Source organism: Chelonoidis abingdonii, chromosome 7 (genome assembly GCF_003597395.2).
Source record: "Chelonoidis abingdonii isolate Lonesome George chromosome 7, CheloAbing_2.0, whole genome shotgun sequence".
NCBI classification, from domain to species: Eukaryota; Metazoa; Chordata; order Testudines; family Testudinidae; genus Chelonoidis; species Chelonoidis abingdonii.
Window position 1 is genome coordinate 96924429 of NC_133775.1, and position 20902 is coordinate 96945330.

General features: G+C 46.9%; 1 protein-coding gene across 4 annotated transcripts in view; it reads left to right on the forward strand.

Moving 5' to 3' along the window:
* Window positions 1-7481: 7481 nt before the first annotated feature.
* The window catches only part of ACSL6 (acyl-CoA synthetase long chain family member 6), a 113469-nt gene continuing 100048 nt past the window's right edge, over window positions 7482-20902 (forward strand). For 2 of the 4 annotated variants that reach the window (XM_032769137.2, XM_032769130.2), the window contains exon 1: window positions 7483-7584. In XM_032769137.2, coding sequence (XP_032625028.1) covers window positions 7512-7584 — 73 coding nt within the window. In that variant the 5' untranslated portion in view covers window positions 7483-7511. Of the gene's footprint in view, window positions 7585-20902 lie in introns of all 4 variants that reach the window. The other 2 variants (XM_075068128.1, XM_032769133.2) reach the window with 2 other exon arrangements.

Consider the following 20902-nt stretch of genomic DNA (forward strand, 5'->3'; position numbering starts at 1 on the left):
GTCCGTGTGAAAGTACGGGGGAGGATGGAGGAAGGCCAAGTTCCTGAGACAAGAAACCGGGTGTGCCCAGTTTGCAGACAAGAACAAAATGCCTCAATAATAAGGTATCCAGGCCTGTGGGCCCGGGGTCATTCCTACAACTTATAAACAAAAAAGCATTACTGAGGAATTATTAAAAAAATATATCTGATGCTGGCCCCCTCTCCCAGCAGCAGCATCTGCTCCAAACCATGCTATGAAATTCCAATCTGGATGTCCCTAATGTTCAGGGGGAGGAAAAAAAGTTTGCCATACACATTTCATGCAGCAACAGAGGGCTAAATCCTGTCTTTTGAATGAATTTGAAGTTTGATATGAATAGTTTGCACAGCTCTAGTCTACACAGAATGTCCATTCTCTCTGGATTCTCTGTACTATAGAGTTCTCTGCATTGTAGGGTTCTCTTATCGCTTTGGGGGATTTCTATACTAATTAAGGGTTCTGTCTTCCAGGGTTCTCTTACCTACAACAGTGAAGGTCATCCTTGACTCATCTTGTATCCTAGAATATTAGATGAAAAATGAGATGATGAACCAGACTGTCGGTGCTTCACTGCCACAAGCAGAGGAACTACCTCCTTGAAGCACAATATATGAAAGTTTATTTTCATTCCTCTGCACCATGAACTAATATATTTGGGAAGTAGGACATACTACATGAAGCAACTGTTTTCTCCTGAACCTCTGTCCTTGGTACTGGAGGACACAATGGTGAGTACAATTCAGTCTTGGTTTGGTCTGCGAAATGCTTACCCATCCAGTAAATCTCACCTACCTACATTACCCCTATATAGTATTTCAGATATGGCCAGAAGAAGGAGCAAGGGCAGTGGGGAGAAATGGAAGAATAAAGTAAGCTGAGTTGGAATCTTCTCCCCTGAAGGGGGATGATCCCATTAGATCTCTCTTTCTGGTTTAAAAAAAGCCGTTTCTGCTAATTCCGTGCCATCCTACCCGAGGCACTCAAGAAGTCAAGCAAAAAATTGCAAACATTGCTACTCTTCTGCCCAGTGAATAATGGAAGGGTGGTTTAGTGTTTGCATCCCAAGACCATGGACCAGGAGATCTAGGTCCTTTTCACAACTCTGCCATTGGGTCCTGAGGGATCTTGAACAGGTTACTTAATCTCAGGTTTCCCCATCTGTATCTGAGGATAATATTATTTACCTACCTTACTGTAATTTTGGAAGGTTTTATTTTTTATTGTTTGTGAAACACTTTGAGATCATCAGACAGAAAGTGTCATGGTAGTAAAAAATATTTATCACTGAGCAGGTATGTTTCTGGTGGGATCTTACAAGGATCAGTTCTTGTCCTTATGCCAATTAATGTTTTTAGCAGTGTCCTGGAAGAAAATACATTTTGCAGATGACACAAAGATTGAGGAAGTGGTAAATAATGAAGAGGACAGGTCACTGGTACACAGTTATTTGGTTTGCTTGGTGTGATGGGCACAAGCAAGCAACGTGCCTTTTAATATGCCCAGATGTAAAGTTATAGATCTAGGAATAAAGAATGTAAGCCATACTTACAGGATGGGAGATTCTATCCTGGGAAGCAGTGACTCTGAAAAAGATTTGGGGGTCATGGTGGATGAAAAACATGAGTTCCCAATGTGATGCCATAGCCAAAAGGACTAATGCACTCCTTGGATGTATGAACAGGGGAATTTTGAGTTGGAATAGAGAGGTTATATTAGCTCTGTATTTAGCATTGGTGTGGTCACTCCTGGAACACTGTGTCCAGTTCTGTGCCCACAATTCAAGAAGGCTGTTGATAAATTGGAGAGGGTTCAGAGAAAAGCCACGAGAATGATTAAAGGATTGGAAAACATGAACTCAATCTGTTTAGCTTCACTAGAAATGGTTAAGGGATGATTTGATCACAGTTTGTATACCTATATAGGGAACAAAAATTTGCTAATGGGCTCTTAAGTCTTGCAGGCAAATGTGTAACAAGATCCAGTGACTGGAAATTGAAGTTAAACAAATTCAGACTGAAAGTAAGGCACACATTTTTAATAGCGAGGTTAATTAATCATACCAAAAAACCCATCATTTAAATGTATTCCCCATCATTACACATTTTTAAGTCAAGATTGGATGTTTTTCTAAATGATATTCTCTAGTTCAAAGAGATATTATTATGGGGAAGTTCTGTGACCTATGTTATGCAGGGTGTTAGACTAGATTATCACAGTGGTCTTTTCTGGCCTTAAAATCTGTGAATCATCACAGCCAGTGTAAGGTAAGAATTTTAAATGTTCAGCTCAGGTGATATGAGAGTGGAAAAGAACTCTGGTGCCCAATGGAAGGTAAATTATAGCTCCCCAGATACATTTTCTGCATCATAGAGGCTGACTTAATATGCATTAATGTTAATCAAGTGTTGTTCTACAAATCTCACTTTAATAAAGTTCTCAAAATGTTACAGAAAAACCTTTCCTCAGGTGTATTTCATCAAGTTTCCCATAACCTTACCACAGACAAGTTTAGAAGGTATAAAACAGCGAATTGGGCCTAAAACTGCAGATCCTCTTTTTTTAAATGTGTCTTTGAAACAAAATATCAGGTAAATTAGATTTCTCCTTAATCTGCATGTAACAGGGTTTGGTTGAGATTCGACCTTCGGAGGGGCTGTGGGGTATCCCACCGCCTCGCTCTACTTCGCCGTCCGTCTGGGCTCTGTGGTAGTGTGGAAGATCACACACTCTGTTACAGGCTCAGGCCCTTGAAGTGGGGCTGCGTTAATAGTCAAATCGCACCCCAGTCCCTAGGTCAGGGAGGGGCAGCAAGCAAACAGTCTGGGACTCATGCCCTTAAGCAGGGGCTGAGTCAGTAGTCAAATTGTCCTAGCCTCTCCAGGCCAGGAAAAGGAAAAGGGGGGAGTCTGTCACCCAAGGAGTGGGTGGCAGGGCGGGGACGCAGGCCCTCCCTCTCCACTGCGTCCCAACTCGGGGCCCTTGCAGCGGCAAAGGCTTGCTGCTGTCAGTGGGGATCCTGGCCACAACACACTGACATAGGTTCAGGCTGTGCTGCAGCCTGACTGGGGTTGGCTGCCCCCGGGCTACTTCCACACTCCCTCTCGTAGGGTACCTGGGTCATGCTAGCGTCCTCGGTGGTCTCGAACACCATCGGTTCCTCGGGGTACGCAGTGAAGGGCAGGCTCAGCTGTTCGTCAGGGTAGTTGGCACGGGGCAGGCTTGGCTCCTCTTCGGGGAAGCTGGGAAGAGGCAGGCTTGGCTCCTCCTCCGGGTAGCTAGGAAGGGGCAGGCTCGGCTCCTCCTCTGGGTAGATGGGAAGGGGCAGGCTCGTCCAGTCCTCAGGATAATGGGCAAGGGGTAGGCTTGGCTGGCCAGGTGCGAGCTCAGGCTGGCTGGGGGCTGCTGCTGTCTCTCAAGAGGGAGCTTGGACGCGGACATCTGGTCTCTCCGGCGGCTGGGGCCCAACTGAGTTCTGCAGGTGAGCTTTTATACTTCCGGGTCTGCGCCGTGACCTCTGAGGGGCGGGCACAAGACCCAGTGGCTCTGCCCATGTTCGTGTTTAGGCCGGTTCAACCCTTGGCGTGGCTGTGGGGTATCCCACTGCCTCGCTACAGTGCATCATACCAGCAAAATGGAGGCTCTACCCACATACAAATGCTGCATGATCATAACATAACTCTCTGTGAGTCTTAGCAATTGAGTAGCCCTCTGTTAAGCTGAGGTTTCAACAATAGTTAAACCGATTTTAATCATTGTTCACTTGGATAAGACCTGTTTTTACTCCTGACTTGATAGCTTATCAAAATCTACCCATGCTTTAAATGTTGCATTTTGGATGACTTCCCTGGACTTCTGATTTCAAATATTGCTAGTGATTTAAGTGATGCTATGCAGTCTGCTAACTGCATACTAAAGTAAGCAGTGATGGGAACTGTAGTTTGGGCTCAGCAGTTCACCTCCAAAAGATAGGATATCATGTAGGACCCAGGTTAATTTAGTAATGGATAGATTTTTCACAAGTGCCCAATGGAGCTAGGCACCTAGCTCCCATTAAGGTCAGACTAGATGATCATAATGGTCCCTTCTGACCTTAAAGTCTATGAGATTATCTGGAGAGACTAAGTGATAACTTGGACGGCTATTTTAATTTATTTTGTGCCTCACGTTTGGTCTGGCAGTGCCGATAGTTTAAAGTAAAGGAATATTCTGTGTAATAGTGCCAGTCACCTATAGGACTCAACTGATAAGACGTCACACAGTATTAGAATTTAGGGGCTGGCGTTTACATCAACTGCACAGGAAAGCTGGGTGAAAAAGATGGTTGGTGTAGACAGTCTGCCCTAATTGGCATGTGGTTATTGATCAGACTAAAGGAGAACTGAGGGAAGGAGTAGCATATTGGAGACAATGCCTGTCCCCCATATGTACAGTTTAGCAGTTCCCCGCTTAGATTCCCCCTGGTCTTGTAGTGGTGTGCAGGGGAGACGCTAGCAGAGTAGCTCCTTGGGAGACAGAAGGGGAGAATCCCATACAGACAGCACACCCAGTGAGCAGAGAGCAGGGCTGAACACCAAACTGGTGGGTTTTTTCCTCTTTACCGTCAACAGGGTGGAAAGTTGGTTTTTCAGGAGACAACTTGAAAATCATGTGGTTTGTTACTCATTTCAATGAGTAGTTTAAAGGGGAGAGGTGCAGAGTCCACTCATTTAGACAGATAAGAGATTGGAGCCGTTTAGATATCCTGGTGACAAGCACAATTTGAAAACAGATATAGCTTTCCAGGTCGTTATAATTGATACTGAGTGGGTAGGTTGCATTTGTTCCAGAGATGAGTGATGGATTTAAATGTTTTTTATAATGAAATGGAAGGTGAGATGGTGAGATCTTGATGAGTGTGCATGTGGCAGACAGCATTGACTTTGAAATGTAGGGAAGCGCTGAGTCACTTTGCGTTGAGTCATAACCTGTCATAGAAAATATTTTCCAACCTCTCGGTCAAGGTGATAAAGCCTTTACGGAGATAACTAGGGAGAGGTAGCGCCATTTTGCGGAAATATGTCACATTCAACAAAAATTTGGTTAGAAACAAAAATCAAAGAAAAGTTTTGATTTTGCCATTCAGAACGTCTGTTTCATTCTTTAATTTTAGAGAATAAAATATAAAAAGTTGTATAAGTCAAAATTGGAACAAAATGTTTTGATCTTATCAAACAAAATGTTTTGATCTACCCTAAACAAAGTTTTTAAGAGAATTTCTGTTTACAGTAAATTAGGACATTGTTTTTTCATTTTGGAATGAAAGACATTTCAAAATTGTGAAACTTCCCCCCAAAATGAAAAATGTGGTTCCCTCACAGCTCTACTCCAGATCTCCTGGTGGCTGAGATGCTTCCCCGACAGCCTTGTGCCTGCTCCCTGCACTGAGTCTGGAGAGCAGGGAGCAGTCTGCATGCTAGCACTGCGGAGTAACTTGCTGATGGGCCAAACTACCTTGTTCTGAGTACCCCATCCCCCAGTTCTGAAACCCCAGTAACACTGCTGTACTAGCACAATTTTAGAAGTGCAAGAATTACTTAAGGAGAATCAGTTTCTCTTGCTGAAAAGTTCCAGTCACTCTCATTCCTTCCACCTGAAAGAAAATCATGGGCCTTTGTCTACATTGGGAATTCTGCACTGGTTACAGTTGGCATAGCTGCACTGGTGCTAGTCCAGGGGTGGGCAAACTTTTTGGCCCAAGGGCCACATCGAGGTTGCAAAACTGTATGGAGGGCTGGGTAGAGAGGGCTGTGCCCCCACCCCTTATCTGCCCCCTCCTACTTCCCAAATCCTGACTGCTCCCCTCAAAACTCCCAACCCATCCAACCCCCACCCAGCTCCTTATCCACTGACCGCCCCCTCCCAGGACCCTCATCCCTAACCCCCCCCCTCCTACTTCCCAAATCCTGACTGCTCCCCTCAAAACTCCCAACCCATCCAACCCCCACCCAGCTCCTTATCCACTGACCGCCCCCTCCCNCCCTGTTCCCCATCCCCTGACTGCCCCCCCAAACCTCTGCCCCATCCAATTGCCCTCTGCTCCCTGTCCCCTGACTGCCCCCCCCAGAACCCCCAGCCCCTTATCCAGCCTCCCCACCCCCTTACCATGCTGCTCGGAGCAGCAGGACTGGCAGCTACACTGCCCAGCCGGAGACAGCCACGTCACTATGCAGTTCCGCCACCCAGAGCTCTGGCGGCGTGGCAAGCTGAGGCTGTGGGGGAGGGGGAACAGCAGGGGAGAGGCTTCCCTGGCCAGGAGCTCAGGAGCCGGGCAGGACAGTCTTGCAGGCTAGATGTGGCCGTGGGCCATAGTTTGTCCACCTCTGTGCTAGTCCTTAACATAGACAGGTAAAGCTGTTATAAGACATGATGTGCACCAATTCAGTTTACCCTGGTTTCAAGGAGGGATCAACTGCACTGGTACAAATCACAGTTTATCACAGTTTAGCCTGTCTGCTATACAGGTTTGCACTAATGAAGCTACATCAAAGGTTGAAATCCTCTGTCAAACAGAGATATTTTATTCTATTGTCACTGCTACCAACTCCCACACTTTCACTAGCAAAGGAGTAGAGTGACCAGACGTCCCGATTTTACAGGGACAGTCCTAATTTTTGGGTCTTTTTCTTATATAGGCTCCTATTACCCCCATGCCCATCCCGATTTTTCACATTTGCTGTCTGGTCATCCTACAAAGGAACAGCACAAATGAATTCACCACTGACCCATCCCTAGAATGGTCTGTGCCTCTGCTCTTTCTGCAAAGCTCTTCTCATACCCAGCAGCTGAGAGATTAATTTTCTGAGACCAGAGTGTTCAGGAAAGGATGGAATAACTAATTCCCCCAATCTGCTTTGTCCAAATGTTCACCACAGACCATAAAAATCAACTTGGCTCTCTGTCCTCTTGCATAGCCCTTCGCTGTATGTGAAGACCTGAATATTTCCAGAGGCGCTGAGTGCCTGCAGCTCCCATCGACTTCAGTGAAGCGCTCAGCATCTCTGACAACGGGGGCCTCTGGGAGCATTCCAGTGCGTTGCTGCTGCAGGGCACATATTTGAGCAATTTCTTTGGACATAGGTTAAGATATCAGAAACCACCAAATAAAGTTTCTCCCCTTCCCATCCCTTCTTTCCCCTCCCAGTCCCCCTTGCTGCCTGGGCTGCTGGATTTCCAGGAGGGGGAGGGGAATTGCTCCCGTGCAGATCAGTGAGCCCTACCCAAGTGGGATGCATTGCCCTCTTTAAGAAGAAGCTAGAGGTCCCCGAGGAAGGGGGATTGCTAAAAATATCATCCTATTCTGTGGGAGTAATTGATAAGCAAGCTGCGCCTTGAAGCAAGCGGAGTGGTCGAGTCCCTGCTGCCGCTACTGCCTCAGTCACTGCAGTGAATGTGCTGCAGTCCCCCACCCCCCCTTTCACATACACTCTCCACTGAGTCTCTTCAGGCTGCCCATGCTGCAGCCAGTTCCAGCAGGCATGCTCACCTTCCTCTTAGTGTCTGGTGGCTCCATCTGGCTGTTTATGGGTAAGTGTTTCTCTAGCTCTCGCCATTCCTCTTTGATGTTGCCTTTTCAGTCCCTTTCTTGGTATTTACTACTATTCTCTCCCCCCTGTTCTGTATTATTTTTCATCCTTTCCTTTTTAATATAATCAGAATTAGGCTGCATGAATGTAACGTCAGCAGAGGGGACGCTGCTCCAGTCCAGCAGGAGAGAAATGACAGCTCAGGACCTTTACAAATTAGGCCCTTTATGAAATGACCTCTGTGCATTTGTCTTTACTGTGTTTCGGCTACTCAGCACATTCGTTTCTTCTCTCTACCCTTTCCCCTCCCACAGCAGTATAGTAAGGTTATTTCAGATATCTTTAGCGAAAAAAGAGGCAGAGAGAAACGTGCAGTTAAAAGCTGAGATGGTTTAATCCATAGATGAATATTTAATATTATGCTGCATACACATAATCTGAAAACTGCAGTGAAATATTAATGCAGCTTGATAAAGTAATTATAGCTGTGTGCTCAATTGAAAAGATTACATAATTCCTCTCCTCTGATCTCACTGACTTATTCAACTAGGTCCATCCTATGTAATATTGTTCAGATAGGGCTTTTTCTCCTTATTATGTGTGTATGTGTAATGGGGGTGTGTACATATCTATATAGGTACATATCTAGAGAGACTATATGCCATATTGCTTTGTTTGAATGAGCGATGACTTAAAGAGTGTCTGATTAGGCCAGAAGAATTACTGCATTCGTGTAATAGGTGTTCTTCTCTTTGGTACTTAAAGGCTCAGTTTAAAATGGTTGTAATCTGCTGCATAGATTCAATACTGAGTACTTCAAATGTGGGGGTGGGGGTGGGAGAGAGAAGGTTTTTCAAAGGAAAGGTAACTTCTAATATTTGTGCTTTATTTTTCTTACTAATAATATATTTTTCTCTAGACAAGTACAAGTCATCCTTTAGGAAGAAATGCAAAGAGGGAATGGGTTAGATGTTCAAGCAAAAGGCACCAGAAACAGCACAGTGTGCAGTAGTTGTTAGTGCTCATATTTACTCTGCTTCTGTGGTTTCATTTTAGGAAAGGGGATATTTTAATGCTGAAACAAGTGAGTGCCTAATATCACTAGCCTAAATTTTGCTCTCATATATATATTGGCTACTTCCATTTTAATTAGTGAGCTTGCATCTGCTTATACCAGGGCCCTTAACCCACTCCCATTGAAGTCAATGGCAAAACTGGCCCACTGCTGAATTTGGCCCAGTGGAAATTGCATTTGTGTATGCGAAGGCAGAATATGTCACAGTGGCTTCAGGTAAATATATAAGGCCATGCTAGGGCTGCCTTTGTTTCATAGGCCCAAAGACTGCCCTGAGTTACACTCCTGAATTCACTGGCATAGAACAGAACCTGGCCTGTGCAGTGAAAGCATAGGCTATGCAAGCGTCTCCACCCTGTTCTCCGCATCATCTCATGTATTGATCAGAAACTGGGGGTTGTGCTCCACTAGTTTGGGTATTTATTTTGCTCAGTGCAGGCTCGTGTCCAAATGCATTTCACTTGTGAACTGTTCGATTTGAGCCTGTGTCCATGGAGGCAAAAGGCTGCTGCCTGAACTCACTATGCCTTGTAATTCTTGGCCTATTTTACTTTACCTTGTGTAGGTTGATTTTTATCCAACATTTTGACCTCAAATGAATACATTGCCTTTGAAAGGATGAGATAGTTTCGTTGCCCCTTCGCTGATACCGCTGCGGAGAAGTAGCAGAAGTGGAGATTCATAGGAATCACCAGTAAGCTCATTTGTTGAAAACGTATGTAACTACAGATGGAAAAATAGGTATGAGTGTCTAAACTGCATCAACCATAGTGGCTTAGCACAGCACAGCTGCACCGTTGCTTGCTGTTCTGTAATTCATATATTCATTTTTGTAGCGTGGCTTCACCCTTTAAGACACCACTTTCAGAAAAAGGCAGGATTAGCAGCTGTGCTGATTTATGTAAAATGCTGCCTATTCCCATCCATTGCTGCCCAAAGCAAATGCTCAAATTTATTTCACTTAAGACTTCCAATCCGATAAGGATTGTCACCACTTGGTTAGGACTAATCTGCTGAGCTACGTAGGCTTTTTAATCTATAATGTTAAACGTCTAAGAACAATTGTACGAATGAAGCAAAGTTAAAGCTATTTTAAATATTGGAAAAAGTGATCCAAGAAAAAAAAGCAATGTTATTTTACAATGCAGTGTTAAGTTACAAATGGTTTCCTATAATTAGTACGAGCTTTCCATTGTCTTAATGGCTATTCTAGCCATAGTACTCCCACTGTAAGAGAAGTGTTGTAAATAGATACTTGACAATTCCCCAAATTACTCCAAAATAAACCATGTGCTCATCTGAAGAGGTTTTCACTTTAACAACAGGACAGTGGTTAGGGCTATCCTGTCAACATCTCATTCTCACATTCAGGTGTAGTGGGGCTTCTGTACACAAGGTATATGATTCTGAAAAAAACTATGCTTCCCCCCCCCACCCCCTTTAAGTGGTCTCTGTTTATCCATGTTATTCCTGGCAGATGTTTCCATGTTTCAGACATGGTCTCAAGAACTCAGCAGCTAAGGACATTCAGTTACCTTCCCCTTTAGCATATACAGCTATAACTTCCCTCCTTAAAGTATGATGTCTCACACACCTTTCTATAATAGCCCATCAAAGAAAGAGGTGTGCACATAAAATCAAACTAACAGGAAGAAACACCTGTGCTGCTTGTGACCACATGGAGATCTGGTATCCAATGTTTATGTGTTGGGACCCCACACCTATGCTGGTGTCCATGCTGGTGGATTGCATGACAAGATCTTAATACAAGTGGCTCTCTACCAAAGAGATCAACAAAAACTGCTGTGCCTGTACCTCTGTCCAGTGCCAGCAAGATCTTCCTGAGCTTCTACCAGGCATAACTATCAACTCCTGTCCTGAAAGTCCTCTCCTATAGGCAGGGCAGCATCTCTGATTTGTTTTTGTGTTTAAAAGGCTCATTTAAGGTGAATAACTCTGAGTTCTAGTATATTTTTTTTAAAGAAAAATTAAGTCAGAATGGGTTTAATAAAAAAGACTATCACAGATATGTGTGTACGTATGGGGGAGCATAAAGATTACATGGCCTATATTGTGCCTTTTTCAGCCCATTGTGTTGATGTCATTTACGGTTGGGCAGCAAGAAAGTGCCTAGTGCTGTACAAGACAGAAATTAAGGGCAGTACCTGACTCGGAGAAGTTCACTGTCAGAAAGACAGATTCATAAATCCAGACATTCTGACAGACTCTGAGGAAATGCTGACTCTTCCATAACAGCAAAATCCTAAGTCATATTTGGGTAGCGAAAGCCTTTGCTTAATGTGGGTTGGAGTCCAGGGGCATCTTGGGAATAAATCTAGAGTCATTCCACGCCTAGAAGAAGTCACAAAGATGAGACTGGGAGAAGGAAACCAAAGGGATTGCAAGCCTGGCATCAAAGATAGAGAGAAGGAGGGCAAGGGGCTCATAAGAATTAAGATTGGTTTTGTAGGCCCAGATGGGTTATGTAGGGCCTTGGAAGCGAGGATAAAGAATTGACATGGTCAAGATGCTAATTTTATCATTTGTGTTTTGAATGGTACCGTGAGATTTGAGGAGACTAGATAGGAGGAAAATAAATCTATGAGAATAGCCAGAGTTTGGACATATGTTTTAGTTGTTGGGTTGGGGGGGGTAGAGGCTGCCCTGCCAGAATACTATGGAGGTGATGGTCAATCAATCACCATAATTGGGCCACAACTTCCTCCAAAAAAAATGGTACCACATGTTCTCTCTCTATACCGGCCCAGCTTTGTGAGCCATTGGAGAATGGGGATAAGTCCATGTCTCTACCCCCTTTGAAGAATTTAGCATTACAATATTTAATTCTCTGCTCCTTGGGAGTCACTGAGCACAAGGACTGGGATTATGGCTAGCCCCTGTGCAGGGGCACAAGATAGATGGAATTCTTCCTGTGGCTTGTCCCTCTCTCCCAAAGCCAGCCACAAGATGTCCTAAAATATTTTTCAGTTCTTATCTGCAAAGGAGTCAGAAGGTTAATGCTGAAATTAAGCTCTGTAGCACAGTTTGGAAATCGCCCGGCTTACCAGAATAGAGTAGCTTGTGGGGATGAGCCATGATGACTCCTTAAAGCTTAGTCTCCTGGTTAAGAAATATTTTCTGATATACTTTTGGGATTGAAGCTTGGTGGCCGCCTGAGGTCGTTCAGATTAAGTGATGAAATGATACCTCGTATGATCACTTCTGGATCAATTTTTTTTAACTTAAGCTGCTTTTTAAAGAAAACTCTTGTCATTTGAGGTGGGCGTGGTTACTCAACAGTCTGCCTAGTTGGCTGCTGTGGAGCTTGGGCCTTCAGTTTCCTGGAGTTAAATTCACAAAGAGACATGGGCATTCCCATGGTCAGCATTGCAACACCTAACTCTAGGTGCCTACCACACCACTGGCATTCACAAAGCCTGAGCTAGGGGAAGTTGAGGGGAGATAGGCCCAAAGAATGGGATTCACAAAAGCCAGTATGCAAGGTTGCTCCCACCTAAGATAACCAATGGTAGATGCCCAGAAGAGGAGTGTATCCTAAGTCCCACCCCAGCGCCCCTGTGAGGGAGTTTGACACCTAAATCCAAGATGGAGGGTGGTACCTTCATCTGCTTGGGATTCTCAGCTGTGAAATCCTCTCCTAGAGTTAGGCACCTAAGGCATTTCTTACAACAATCCAATGGGGTGGGGGGAGGACCTCCCTTATCACTTTTAGCCCCAGTGCTAGGGTACTCACTTGCCTTGTGGGAGACCCCCGTTCATGTCCCCCCTCTACTGTATGATAGGGGATATGAACAGATCTCTGCCATTTCACAGGTGAGTGTCCAAACTACAGAGCTAATGGACGAACGCCTTCAACAGACAAGACTGAGGGAGCCACATCAGAATATCTCTTAGCCCTGTTCAAATCTGTTCTCTCTCTCAGGCTGAGCAGGCACTTGAACTGGGGATCTCCCACATCCCAGGTGAGTACCCTAGCCATTGGGCTAAAAATTGCAAGGGAGGTCATCCCCCTCTCCCGCATGGGTATTTTATGTGGATATAGGCATACTCTGAGCTTCCCTATTGGATCAGGCCCTGCTGGTGAGTTAGGCAAAGGAACGCCTATTGTCCCCCATTTTGTGACTCACACTGTGGCTTAGGCATCCAGACAACTAGAGTGAAGAAGCGGTGCTCATGCCCAGAGGCTAACACTTAGGCACATAGGGAACTTTCACTGCAAAAACTTAGGTGCCAAGTGAGGATGGGCGCCTACAGCATTCAGTAGCATCTGAGTGGGGCTTTTGTGAATACCAGTGGTGTCTAAATCAGAGACTTCACCTAGTGAAGTGGCAGTTAGGTGCCTAACCATTTGTGAATCTACTCCTTGGATCCTCAACAGCCTGCAGGGTGATCAGTGATTTCTGCACACAGGGTAGTGTATCTGCTTCTGGTCTAAGAGTGGAAGAATTGCGCATCCATGAGATTCCACCCCAAGAACAAAAGCCCAGAACGTGAGGTAGATCCTCTCAAAGAGACCAGCATGGGAAAAGAGATACAGTTTTCCCCATAACTGTGATACCGCCTTTTTTGCTGGCACTCTTCACTTTGGAACAAGCTTCACGTGAGCCATCTCCCCCACACTGAACTACCCTGTGTGCAGAAATCTACTCTTTACTCTCCAAAATATCTCCCATCCCATCCACCCTGCAGTTTCTGGAGCCGGGTGGAGAAAGGGAATTCCGTCTGGCAGAGGATTCTGATATTTCACAATTTGGTGGTGTTCTGATTCAGCATAACCCTCCCCCTCCCAATTTCAAAATTCTCCATGAAAGGGAGTGGAGCCTTGTTCTGGGGCAGCATGCTTTCCCTGGATCCAGGGAAGCCTGCATGGTGGGATGCTGAGGAGCTGGAGTCTGAAAGCCTGGGCCACTGAGGAGCCATGAGCCTGAGAACCAGGGCTCCCAGGACTTCCAGGCTCTTGGCTCCCTATCATCCTACAAAACAGACTGCTGCTGGAAATACAGAGCCACGCTGTCTTACCTGTTTTGGGACTGTCCCAAGAGAAATCCTTTTGGCTTGAAGTGGGCAGGAGGATTAATATGATAATGGAGACCTCCTTAAAAAGTACTTCCCAGAACTGTGTTTTGGGATCTGTCTCCTCATCTGGGAAACTCATGGGAAGCTTGGTCCTCTAGAGCAGAGCTTATAGCCAAACGACTCATATTGCTTAGATGGAATAGCAGACGGGCTCCAGAGACAGAAGCTTTGCTCAGCTTGACTGACCTAGAGAACAGGTGAGACAGGGTGGGTGAGGTAATGCATTTATGGGACCAACTTCTGTGGGTGAGAGAGACAAGCTTTCAAGCTAACTAAGAGCTCTTCTTCAGGTCTTGAAAACAGACTTAGAGAGCAAGTAACATTTCTCAGAAGAGAGACGTCAAACAAATTTGAAAAGATTCGGTGTAACTTTTTAGAAACCTTTGATTAACTCAATCCCACTCCTTTACCTTTTGTTCTTTTTACTATTCTTTCTTTATTTGGGGGAGGGGTGGATATTTAAAAAAAATAAGATTATGATTTAGAGGAATACAAAACAACTCCCCTTAATGCTCTTTGCCTGTACTCCAATATTCTCTCCTATCAGGTTTATGCCACAAATCCTCTCTTGGCACTGCAGGGCAAACAGTAATGACAGTCAGGGCTGGATTTGTGGACTCAATGCCAAACATACTAGTGGGCCTCCATACGGCATTGGAGCATGGCGTCGGGGAGCGAGGGGGCAGCCAGAGACAATGCGGCATGTATGGCCCACCTCCGCCCAGCCCAGTGCGAGGGCAATGTTTACAAACCGGCAGTCGCCAGACACACAGTGGCCCACCCGGCCCTGTGCGGCCAGCGTGCCCCTTCCCCTCAAGGTTGGGCCCATGCCACACCACATAGCTCCCCGCCCAACATCCCCCAACTCCCTATGCCAGCGCCCCCAGACCTGCTATGCCCAGCGCCCCTCCTGACCCCCACCACAAATGCACAGTGCCCTGCATACCACCACCCCTGCCTAGTACCCCCACACAACTGCCAAGAACCCCACACAGAACAATCCACTCCCTAGTGCCCCAACACACACAGATCTCCCCTACTACTCACTACCCAGTGCCCTTCCCCACAGCCCCACCACCACAGCTACACAGCACTCCACATAGACACCCCACTGCCCAGCACCACAATACACACAGACCTTGCCCAGTCCCCTCCAGCAGACCCCCTACTGCCTAGCATCCCCAAACACACAAACTTTCCCCACTGCCCAGCACCCCCCACCCTTTCACTGCCCAGCATCCCCACAGATCCTCCTAGAGTCCCACACCCCACACCCTGTTCCCTGGCCACACTCATCAGTAAGGGTGTGAGTTTGTCATGGAGGTCATAGAAGTCACAGATTCCAGGCAGCCCCTGGGCCAGCCACACTCACTGCTGCTGGGACAGTCTCGGGCCACAGCATCCCCCTCCCACAGCAGAAGCAGGAGTTTGGGTGAGGGTGGGGCCGGGGGGTTGGGGCATGGGAGGGGATGAAAGCTCTGGGCAGCGCTTACCTTGGGGGGCTCCCTCCCTCAGCTCATAGGCAGAGGCTGCATGCGGCCTCCACCAGCAGGTACCGCCCCTGCAGATCCCATTGACTGCGGGTCTCGGCCAATGGCAGCTGCAGAGCTGGTGCTCCAGGCGGAGGCAGCGCACGGAGCCATCTGGCCGTGCCTCCACCAGGACTAGAGGGAGAGACACATATTACCATTTCTGGGGAGCCATGCGGAGCTGGGTTAGGGTAGGGAGCCTGCCAGCTCTGCCACCCTCTGCTCCAAGCACCAGTGGTGGTCCTAGGCCACGCGCCACCCCTGGTCCCCCCAGAGCACCCACAATGCCCCCTGGGCCACTCACCCCCAAGATTCAGTTGGGGTATATAGTACAAGTCATGGACAGGTCATGGGCCATGACCTTTTCTTTACTGTCCATGACCTGTCCATGACTTTTACTAAAAATACCTGTCACTGAAACGTAGCCTTACTCATCAGCCCTGCTGAGCCAGCACAGAGCAGGGATCCTCCAGCCCAGCACAGTGCTAGGGGGCAGGACAGCTGAAGCCTGGGAGCAGAGAGCATCTCCTGGAGCCCCACCCAGCCCTACCCAATTGATGCTCATGCCTGCAGTGGAGGAGGAGTTTCCTTGCAGAGGCTGGTGGGAGGAGGGACAGCCAGTAGGGTGACCAGACAGCAAATGTGAAAAATTGAGATGGGGGTGGGAGCTAATAGGAGCTTATATAAGAAAAAGACCCCAAAATCGGAACTGACCCTATAAAATTGGGACATCTGGTCACCCTAAGTGGCAGGGAGAGGTGGGTCCTTCCCCCAGGGAGCCTGAAGCAGACGTTCAGGTCACTGGCCTGGAGCAGCAGTGGCTGAGGGCTGCTCTCTGCCCTGGCACTGACAGGCAGCCAGCTGACCGCCAGCCAAGAGGAGTGAGCGGAAGCCGGAGAGCGGAGCCAGGGGGCAGAGAGAAGCCCTACAGAGAAGAGCGGGTGGTGGGGGTAGAGGGGGGATGGAGAGGAGCCAGTGGCTTGGGGTGCAGCACAACTGGAGTGGGCCAGGCTGGGGCCCTTTTTGAGTGCAGGCATAGTGCCATGGCACCCCTGTAAACCTGCTACTGATGACTGTTGCACTTGTATCACATAAGGTAGCAAAGATGACTGTAGAATGGATACCACATAGGGGCAGATGGGTGAGGTAAAGCTGCTCCATTTTCTTTATAGAGTCATCATTCACAGTAAAACCACATTTCAGACGTTAATGTGTGAGCAAGCAATTTACAACATCTTCACATGAAATGGTTATGTCAGACAATTCATCAGAAAAACCTCATTTAGTTGCGAAACAAAACACACACACATTCTCTTACAATTTCTCTGTCACAGGTGATGCGTGAAGATCACATGGGGTCATAGATTTTAAGGCCACACGGGACAGTAGGTCATCTAGTCTGACCTTCTGTGTCTCACAGGCAATTAAATTTCACCCAATCACCCCTGTATCAAGTCCAATAATGTATGTTTCATGAACTCACACCCTCCAGAAAGGCTTCCAGTTTAGATCTGAAGATATCAGGAGAAAGAGAACCCAACACTTGGTAGTTTGTTCCAATGCCGAATCACCATCACTGGTTTAAAAAAATAATTGCCTAATTTTGAATTTGAATTTGTGGGGTTGGAGCTTCTTGCTATTTGTTCTAGTTATTCCTGGGTTAGCCTCCTAAAGCACTTAGGCGCTTTAGAAAAACTGACCCATACTGAACAGAAATGTAATAAATCTAGGTTGCTCATGGACCATCTATAGTCCAATATGTATTGAAATCATTGGGTAACTGAGCAGTGAGTGCATTTGGGTTAATTAGATGGTTCTTCATGGAAAAACTGAAAGCAGAAAAAAGGGTTAATATCACTGTATGCCTCACTTGCTTCAGATTATTTAGCTGCCTCTGTATGTAAGCCATCGTTCTGAATGAATTCTCTCCAGCCGTCTGTTGACCTGGGGGAAGAGACCGCATAAGCAGACAGTATTTGTATAAACACACCTAATCTGCCTACGGTGATCAATTGGCATATCTGCTTTACCAAGGTGATCAATTTTGGCTGCTTTGGGTTAAAATGCTCTTAAGTTGCGGATGCCGGGGTAACAAAATGTCGTTACCCTTACTGCATGACTAAACTGTACTTCCTAGGACCTAACTGAAGGAGGGGTAGTAAAGTAAATCCAAGCAAAGGTCTGAGGGGGCGGGATAGGTGTTTTAAGGCTCCTAGATGCTATTTGACTCTTCCCCTCCAGTGTTTAAAGATAGGGCTGGTTAGATTCAGTTAAGAGTCCTTGTCTTTTCTGAGTGACTACTAGGGCTGAAAGCACTGATAGACAGTTCAAGGGGGCTGAATCTTAGGTCCCATGAGGCGACAGTGTGCTGGTGAAAGCCACTGTAAAGGAGGCAGCAGCAGTAGTGAGGTTCTTCACTATCCACTGAAATCACTAAGAATTGGGCTAAGTGGTGGAACCTCAGAACACGGCATCATAGCTAGAAGCAGCATGGTGAGAGATGTAGCAGCAGCATCAAAGGTGCCCCTCCCTTCCCAGCAAATCCTAGAGGTGTGGTTACAAATAGCTGGGCTGTAGGTCTGGAACAGAGCAAGATACAACAGAGGTGATAGCAGCAGGCAGCAGTGAGCAAAGGCCATGGCAGGCAGCAGAAGAGATGGCAATGACAGCATTGAAAAGCAACAGAACCAATAGGAGGACAGCAGCAGTAGTGGAGGTAGCACTCGCTCACCTCCCCATCCCCAGGAGCTAGAGGTGAACTCACCTGAATGTGCCTCTAGCCTCTGGGCCTTCGCTGACTTGGAACAACAACCCGTAAGTGGGGTGCAGCAGAGTGAAAAGGGAAGTGGCATGTGAAAAGGGCAATCGTCCATTGGACTTTCACACCGCAGAGTGGGAAACTGAGGGAAAGGACACTGCACTGTGGGGTGGGTGTTTACTTATTGTTTTCATACTTTTCAGTCATTGCCACTGTGATTTCCCAACTTAATTCTGTGTACCTTCCTCCTTAAGGAAAGTTTTCTGTTGTTATAGACAGACTCAGTGTTTGCGAGACGGGAAGTATTACTGCCAGAAGCGGTGTTTAATTTTCCCTGATTTTTGGGTGGGAGCTTGAGCTGGCTTTGTTTTGTAATTGTAAGAGGATTCCATGATATAGAAGCTGGCCCTTGATGCTGCCTACATCACCAGGCAGAAGGATTACATTTGTGGGGGCTCGTCTGAGATCCTGGGTCAGCACCCCTCCCTAGCACATCTTGAGTAAACCATTAATTTGGGAAAGCAATTTTGCTATATATGGAGGAAATAACAGTTTGTATAAAGGCTATACCCATGTGGGAGCAGTGGTGCGAGAGGATGAATATTGACCCTAAGAAATGCCTTCTAGTAACAGAGGCAGCTCAAGCATTTGATGGGGTTCTATTGACTCTGCTTTACAGGCAGCCACAGAATGCTTGAGCAAGTACACAGTGTGTGGCCGCATGTTTATGAGCAAGATGTGCAGAACTGTGCGAGCTGCCAGTGGCACCGGAACCCTCACAAGTTCCAAGTGAGATAAGCAGTGGGTGGAAGGCAGTGGAAATCGGTAGCATCTGGGAGCCAGCCCTCACCACCGCCTGCACCCGATGAAGAGTTTTAAAGAAAATGTTAGCTTTCTTAAGGACAGAGGGAAAGGCTCTGGCTGATATGCTGAGTTTGTTGGGCCTTAACCCAGCAGCCTCAATCCTAAGGGCTGCAGCCTCTTCTGATGTGTTAGTCTCGGCTCTCGGACAAGCGTTAGAAAATGTTGTGCAGCCCCATCCCAATGTTGTCAAGCCACTGTTGCAAATTAAGGTTATTCTCTGGGAGTGGAAGGATCATCTGAGGAAGACACGTTGTAAAAGATCCAAGGTGTTCTCACTGCATATGTGAGAGGTGCTGATTTCTTGACTGATTTGATGGATGTTTGAATGTTTTTGCCTCTCCTGTTGATGATATAAATCTGCCCAAGTAATGAAAAGAGAGGAAGAGATTAGGAGACAGATGGTAAACTGAATTAACTGAATACCACTGAAAGTTCAAAGCTGACTTGGGCTCATGCCTGGAACACAGAACTACAACCACGTAACAGTAAAAGTATTTATCATTGATTATTAATCCTCCCCTTCCAAACCCTGCATCACAAGCTTTAAACCATTCTTCATACTATTGAGCAGCTGTATGATGTCGCTGAGAGAGCCTCTGCAGCAAACAGCATCATCTCTTCCCTTTCTTGATGCTTTGTTGAAACCAACACCTGGATGACTTGCAGCTGACCAGAGCTGAGCCCAGCCAGGACTTGAGGGATGCTGATAGGTAGAGGGAAGGACTTTGAAGAATTTGCTTTCTTTATAGTATGCCCCACCATCAAGGGTAAATCAGTCTTCAGATGCACAAATACCTTGTCAGCAGAAAAATTCCTCTTCATTTTCTGTGACTGGCCAGGAGATTGCTCCCCATCCTATCAGACACAGGCCCAGCCATGGTGAGCCATGCAGATCAATAGGCTTGATTATTGCAATTAATTGGGCCTTATCCTGGCATCCACTGCAGCCTCTCTGAGCCTGTCCTTGGGTGCAATACAACCCAAAGGTAGCTTACATAGTCACCTGAGGATTCCCCCAGCATAGATATAGGGTGGCACTGTGTCACCCCTATCCACCCAGGCCCAGTGTAGGGAGCATCGCTGGCAGAGAGGAGTGTGTCCAGAGTACTTCTACTTTCTGACAAACTTCAGCTGCCAGAATGACCCAAGTTAGACCAGGACTGTGCTTTCAGAAATCATGGTGTTCGGTCTTTAGAGCTGCTAGTCCATCAGCAATCATCAGACTGTCTTCACTTTATGGGCCAGACCATTGGGTCCAGGCAAGCTGGGCTTGGCAATTGATAGGGCCCTACCAAATTCACAGCCATGAAAAACGTCACGGACCGTGAAAACTGGTCTTCCCCCAATCTGGTCTATTGTATGTATACTATATTATACATATTTCATGGGAGAGATGAGTATTTCTCAAAATGGGGGTCCTGATCCAAAAGGGAGTTGCAGGAGGGGTCACAATATTATTTAAAGGGTGTCACCACCCTCATAGGCACCAAGTTTCTAATCTGCTGGGGAGTGCCCCCTGCAGCTCCATCCAGGCCCCTCCCCCACTCCACCCCTTTCCCCAATGCCCCACCCCTGCCCTGCTTCTTCCCATCCCCGCCCTGCCCCACTTCTTTCCTGCCTCTTCCTGCCCCTGCCTTGCCTCTTTCCCACCCAGTTCCACTCTCTTCCCCGAGTGCACTGCACCCTCACTCCTCCCCTCTCCCCCCGAAGAGCCTCCTGATGCCGCAAAACAGCTGATCCATGGCAGGCAGTAAGCGCTGGCAGGGAGGGGACCCACCGGCAAGCATAGGCGGCAGGTTATATGGGCTCGAGGTGCCCGGGCTCCAGGAATATTCAGGGCTGGGGGCCCTGCTCCAGCAATATTTGGAGCTGGGTCTGTGGTAATAGCCTCCTGTCCCAGATCTGGACTTTAGCGTCCAAGACCTGGGTGCTTACCTGAAACTCCCCCAAGCTCACTACCAGCTTGGATATTCTCGCTGCCACCAGGTCAGGAATT